This window comes from Rattus rattus, chromosome 6, assembly GCF_011064425.1.
Source record: "Rattus rattus isolate New Zealand chromosome 6, Rrattus_CSIRO_v1, whole genome shotgun sequence".
NCBI lineage: Eukaryota > Metazoa > Chordata > Mammalia > Rodentia > Muridae > Rattus > Rattus rattus.
The window spans coordinates 62489677-62496300 of record NC_046159.1 but is presented as its reverse complement, the minus strand read 5'-3'; the positions used below and the strand labels follow the sequence as shown (position 1 = coordinate 62496300).

At 52.9% G+C, this 6624-nt stretch overlaps 1 protein-coding gene across 1 annotated transcript in view; it reads left to right on the top strand.

The window, feature by feature from the left end:
• Window positions 1–6373, top strand: part of Atp6v1b1 (ATPase H+ transporting V1 subunit B1) — a 17603-nt gene extending 11230 nt beyond the window's left edge. The window contains exons 3-14 of the mRNA XM_032905096.1: window positions 61–159; window positions 325–418; window positions 834–911; window positions 1750–1889; window positions 2645–2746; window positions 3307–3404; window positions 4065–4188; window positions 4379–4529; window positions 4678–4760; window positions 5730–5834; window positions 5995–6124; window positions 6210–6373. Coding sequence (XP_032760987.1) covers window positions 61–159; window positions 325–418; window positions 834–911; window positions 1750–1889; window positions 2645–2746; window positions 3307–3404; window positions 4065–4188; window positions 4379–4529; window positions 4678–4760; window positions 5730–5834; window positions 5995–6124; window positions 6210–6373 — 1368 coding nt within the window. The remainder of the gene's footprint in view (window positions 1–60; window positions 160–324; window positions 419–833; window positions 912–1749; window positions 1890–2644; window positions 2747–3306; window positions 3405–4064; window positions 4189–4378; window positions 4530–4677; window positions 4761–5729; window positions 5835–5994; window positions 6125–6209) is intronic.
• Window positions 6374–6624: the final 251 nt, after the last annotated feature.

The window sequence follows — 6624 nt, the reverse complement described above, 5'->3', positions numbered from 1 at the left end:
GAAGGAGGAGAAACAGGGAGGTGACCTGGCTTCACCCTGGGTGACTCTTCTCCCTAACAGTTTGCCCAGTACGCTGAGATTGTCAACTTTACCCTCCCTGATGGTACTCAGAGGAGTGGCCAAGTGCTTGAAGTGGCTGGGACCAAAGCCATTGTTCAGGTAAGTGTGCCAATTCTAAGAACAAACTCGCAGTTCCCGTGCTATCTTACAAGTCTTGGAGGGAAGAAGGACCGATTCCCCTGCTCGGAGCTGCGCACTGAGTGCCTACAGTGGGAAGCCCCACTCTTTCCAGCAAGCCACTCAGCAGCGGTGTCTAACTCACAGGTGTTTGAGGGGACCTCAGGGATTGATTCCCAGAAGACCACATGTGAATTCACAGGCGACATCCTGCGGACTCCAGTGTCAGAGGACATGCTGGGTGAGAGTGGCAGGCTGTGCGCACCTCGGTCTTCCTGGCTTCTCCGGCAAAGCCCCGCAGTGCCTGTACTTGAATGTTTCCTATGTGCTCTCTGAGGCCGGGGCTATACTTTCTCTCTCTAGCTCCCATCCCTAGTGCAGGGACCAGCATATAGACCGGGCTGCATGATGAGAGGGTGAGGCTAAATCATTGCAGGTGCAGGTTGAAAGGGATGGCTGAGCCTGGTTCTCTGATAAGTGATCAACCTGGGCCCAGGTCAGTGGACAGGATGACTCCAAAATGCCTTGTGTGTAGTAGCTGGGGACTCAGGAGGGGGAGAGTACAGGGTAGAGAGATTCTGAAGGGGTATGGGGAGCTCGTGGCCTTGCAGATGCTGGGAGCATGAACATCTACCTACACCCCTTGTCCCTCCCAGGTCGGATTTTCAATGGCTCTGGCAAACCCATTGACAAAGGACCTGCTGTCATGGCAGAGGACTTTCTGGACATTAATGGTAAGAGAGTGGAGGCTGCACATGGCTTTGAGGGCACAGCCCCAGCAACTGTCTGATCCAAGCCATTCTTTCTGCCACCTACTCTTGGAAGTCCTGCACAGATCCAGGCCAAGTAATGCTAACCCACAGGCAGATCAGTAAAGGCCCCTCTGTCCTCAGATACACCATAGAGTCCCCAAACTGCCCCTGGCACTCCATTCTGTCAGTGCACAGCACCTCCAGCTATTCTCTGTGGCCTTCAGTTTCATAAGCTCTCTCCCAGGAGCTGGGGCAGGAAGTGGGCACAGCAGAGACAGCTCTTCTGGGGACCCTAACTATTCTTAAGGAGACCTTCCTGACTCCCCCAACCTCAGCCCATTAGTTTTCTGAGAGAGTAATGGGGGCCTGTGGAGCCCCCTCATTTAACCAGGCCACATACCAAGCTAGTGGCAAAGCACAGTCTGTTCACACCTAGACTTTGAACCACCCTCTGGTTCTCTGAACACCAGTCAGGTGCTTCAGTGTTGAGAAGGGCTGTCTAGCTAAGGTCCTCACCACCTGCCACATGCTTCTAAGGTGCTAGGAAATACAATCTAAGATAGCATTGGACCCATGCTTGAACTTGAAGCTACCCCTGGCACTATTCAGATGAAAGGAAATTTCATTTTTAAACTGCATCTAATATGCAATATGCACAAGAGAACCGGGCGTGACACTTGTGCCTGGGTGCCACTGTGCCCACAGAGCGCAGTTCCACTGTTGCAGAGGCTGCTGTTAAGGTTGGCCGACAGACACCTTGGGGGCTGGTGGTACAGAGATGGGCTTGAGCCTGAACCTGGCTCCATGATCACTCCCCCAGGCCAGCCAATCAATCCCCATGACCGAATCTACCCTGAGGAGATGATCCAGACGGGAATCTCCCCCATCGATGTCATGAACAGCATCGCCCGTGGCCAGAAGATTCCCATCTTCTCTGCAGCTGGGCTCCCCCACAATGAGGTAAGGACCAGGGACAATCCGAGGCCTGGGCTTCCAGGCGAGTACTGAGCACTTCTGTGCCATGCAGTGTAAGTATCTACCCTGCTGGTGCTTCCTGGCCACTGGAGGTCAGGGCTGCACAAGAGACACTCCCAACACACAGTCACACATTGCTTCAGGGAAAGGCTGCATGCTGTCCCTAGTGAATGGACTGCTCACTTCAGAGAGCCCAAGTAGACTCCACTGTAAAAAAACAGCTCGGCTGAGCTGCAGCCTGTACTCAGTCCTTGTACTAGTAGTGTTTGCCTGACTACGCCACCAGACAGGAGCCATGTGGTCCTCTCAGAGCCAATGGTGTGACACGGTTTCTAGATAGCCCTTCCTCACCATTCCTGACTATGCTAGCTCTCTTTCAAGAGTCTCCCTCCCCAACATGTCTTGGTTTGGGACAGAGGGCTGGCATGGTCACACATGTTCGTCCAGCAGGCTGAGGAGGTGCAGGCCCTGAAGCTAAACTGCCTGAATTCACACCAAGACTATCCTTTAGTCTCGGCCCTGCTCCCTGTCACAGGTGCCTTCAACGCCTTCACAGCCAAAAGAACAGACCATCCCCAACCCGGGGAAAGACTGCAGGATTCAGGGCAGTTCCTTGCTCTCTGGGCTTGGACTCTCCCCATCCAAAGTCTCTAACAGTCTGTCCTCCTCCATGACGCTCAGGCAAGCCACACAAGGGGCTCTGGCCCTGACAGTCTCCCCCCTGACCCATCCTCTCTCAGATTGCAGCCCAGATCTGCCGCCAAGCTGGGCTGGTGAAGAAATCCAAGGCTGTGCTGGATTATCATGAAGACAACTTCGCCATTGTCTTTGCAGCCATGGGGGTAAGGAAGGCTGGAGGCAAGTTCTGGAAGCTGTGAGAAGCAGCCACTCCTGCCTTGGCCCTGACACAGCCTATTCTGATGAGGGACACCCAGTCCTGCATCCTGAAAAGCCCCAAAAGTTCAGCCTGACCAAATGGACAGAGAAGGACTCAGTGACCAGGGCAGGGTGACCCTTGAGGGCCATTGCTGCTATAAGATGGGCCATACTTGACCTAGGGAAGGAGCCCAGAGGATCTACAGAGACAAGATAGCTTCTGGAAGGGGATATCATGGGTTCAATCCTCAGAGGGTTCAATGGGAGGCTGACAAGCTGTGTGGGGAGGTAACTAGCCAAGGGAAGGACAAGAAGAAGCTGGGTGTGAGAAGAGGCAGATATTTGCAGTGGGGGGACCTGGTGAGTCCTTCTTGAGCCCTAGGGCCACCTCAGTGACTATTCACCTGTGGCCCCATGACTGTTAAGCTGGTCAGTCCCCAAGATTTGCTGAGAAAAGCTGGACATAACTAAGCCCTGCCCTTGGCCATGTGGCCTGGACCTATAGCTCTCCTGGCTATGTGTCTAGGTGAACATGGAGACAGCCAGGTTCTTCAAGTCAGATTTCGAGCAGAATGGAACCATGGGGAATGTCTGTCTCTTCCTGAATTTGGCCAATGACCCTACGTGAGTGCTTCTAAGCTCGGACTGCCTTTGGGACCTACCTCTTTTCTAGACCTGGGATACTGGGGGTTCAGGACACCCCAGAACGACAGCCATGGGCCAGAGCTTTGAGAATAACTCTTGGTTGTACAGATATGGAAATTGCAACCTGGGGGTGGCTAGGAAGCCAGACCAGGACCCTACTTGCCCCTTTGCTTTCTGCATCTGTGTGCTATTCCAGTCAGAGAACCTCATGCCTGAATCACCTCTATAGGCAGGTTCCAATATTTAAGAAATGCTCTATTTTGAAAGTTTCGAAGGTGGAGTTTTAAATCTAGGGTTCACACGGATGAAATTAGAAACCTAATAGACTATCCTGCATATTACGTAAGTAACAGAACTCTGAAGGCTGAGACGGCATTGCTAAGGAGAGGTCCACAGGACCACAGCCTCCGAACTGAAAGTGGCCAGTTAAATACAGGAAGTACGCTAGGAGAACTTCTAGTAGGAAAGGGACTTGAGGGAGGGGGGCTCATCCTGGACAGTAGGAAAGGGAGCATCTGTATTGCCAGAAAACATCCACTCTTGAGAACCATTGTTCTTGAGAACATTCAGTTCATGGGTATCATGGAACCCAGGCCTGGGCCTCCATGCTCCCTGAGCACTGCCATGCTTGGCTTCCAGGATTGAGCGGATCATCACCCCACGTCTGGCACTGACCACAGCTGAGTTCCTTGCCTACCAGTGTGAGAAGCATGTGCTGGTCATACTGACTGACATGAGCTCCTATGCGGAGGCTTTGCGGGAGGTAAGCTGGCTAAAGGCGTCAGATTCAAACCACCTCCTCCCTGTCTCTCCCACATTCATCAGTGATTCCCAGGGCTCAGTCACAGGCTGGCCATTCCTCTTCTTCCCCCCACCCCAGTCCAGCCTCCTAATCTCTCCTCCTGAATCTAGTCTTTCATCTCCTGACATACCCATTGTTATGTGTGCTGCAGGTCTCAGCTGCCCGAGAGGAAGTGCCAGGCCGTCGTGGCTTCCCCGGATATATGTACACAGACTTGGCCACCATCTATGAGCGAGCCGGCCGTGTGGAGGGCCGGGGTGGCTCCATCACCCAGATCCCCATTCTCACTATGCCTAATGACGGTAGCCTCAGCATCCCTGCCCTCCAGAGTCCCCCCTCCTTTCCCACCAGCCACCCCATCACTCCCATGATTAAAGCAGAACTCAGTGTCCCCAGTAGATGTGAACCCACCCAGTCCCCACACACTGAGGGCAGGCTATTTGCTTGTAGATATCACCCACCCCATCCCAGACCTGACTGGCTTCATCACAGAGGGACAGATTTATGTGGACAGACAGCTACATAACCGGCAGGTACTGTTCCCTCCAAATATCCACCCCTTTCCCTCCACATCTGCTTCCTTGCCACCAAGACACTGAAGTCATGTATCACTCCTGTGCAAGAAGGACGAGAGGCTGGCCCAAAGTTACAGCGTCCGGAGCTAGGTCGTGGGGGAGCCTGTGCTTCACAGCTAGCCTCAGGGTAGCCCCCTTGGCCTTGAGAATATGCCCCTAATCCTCTGCGCCCATGTTTACGTATCACACCAATGTACTGGGGGGAGGGGGTGGATACACTAGCACATATGAAGCATATGAAAGTCATCAAATAGAAAACACTTCTTTTTCTGTTACAATTATTTGCTTTGGTGACACGAAATAGAGGTAATAGGGCTGGGGGTGTAGCTCAATTGCTTAAGAGCCTGCCTAGCATGTAGGAGGCCCTGGGTTCCAATCCCAGCATTGCATAAACCAAGCAACAACTCAGCCTGCAATCCCAGCATAAGCCTGGAATCCTAGGGCTAGGGAGGTGGAGGCAGGAAGATCAGAAGTTCAAAGCTATCTTTAGTTACAAAGCAAGTTTGAGCCCAGAAGAGACCCTGTCTCAAAACACTCACACACAAATACACATGAATACACACACCTGCACACACATAAACGCACATGCACACACACATATACACACAGATGCTTCTAAGATACTACTTGTTTGTGCAAATAATCAAATGTTTTTTAAAAGAGTGTTTTGTTGGCTAATTTCACCCCATTACCCCTAGCTCCAGCTTCCTTCCTGCATGGATTCACATATACAGACAAACCTCAGGCTCTCTCACTTGGTACGGAGGCCTAGAATCTACTGGAGCTAAGCAGGTGTAGTGTGGCTGCTCTGCTTGCTCAGTTGTCTGCAGGATGAGTAGGAGTGTCCTGAGAAGGGTGTGGAGGAACAGGTGTATGGAAGGAGAGCGTCTGTCTGTCCCGTTATTTGTCACTCTCTTGTGCTCCCAGGTCTACCCACCCATCAATGTGCTCCCTTCCCTCTCACGACTGATGAAGTCGGCCATAGGCGAGGGCATGACCAGAAAGGACCACGGAGATGTCTCCAACCAGCTGGTAAGGAGAGGGGCAGTGGATGAAGATAACCCCGATTTAGAAGCTGAAGTTCTGAGCCCCACCTGGACAAGAAGTTCCTGTCCAGACAAAGCTGGTCTCTAGCAAGGGGTGCTCAGCCTACAGCGGTGGTGAGCCCACGCTGACCACTGCTCTTCCGTAGTACGCCTGCTACGCCATCGGGAAGGACGTGCAGGCCATGAAAGCGGTGGTGGGGGAGGAGGCGCTCACCTCCGAGGACCTGCTCTACCTGGAGTTCCTGCAGAAGTTCGAGAAGAATTTCATCAACCAAGGTGGGGCACAGCTGGGTCCGGAGCCGGGACCGCCTAGCCCTTTCCTTCTGGGCCAGAGGTCCTTACGGTCCTTCGTGGTCCCCAGGTCCCTACGAGAACCGCACAGTGTTCGAGTCGCTGGACCTGGGCTGGAAACTGCTGCGCATCTTTCCTAAAGAGATGCTGAAGCGCATTCCGCAGAGCGTGACGGACGAGTTCTACTCTCGCCAGGGGGCGCAGCAGGACCCCGCATCCGACACGGCGCTCTAAAGCAACCCCCAGCCGCAGCCTTCTTTCTAGACAGGAGTGGTGTAGGTGGGTGGGTGGGCTTTTTTCTTTAGGGGCTTGTTGAGAATGGAAGCGGGGGAGGGCATCATCCAGAATATTAAGCAGGCGCTCTTACTACGGAACTCCACCTGGGGCCTATGTTTTTATTTTAGAAGCCCCGCCTCCAAAGATGTAACTGAAATGGAAAACAAAACAGTAACAAACGAATTTATCTCTGGTGAAAACAAGAGTGG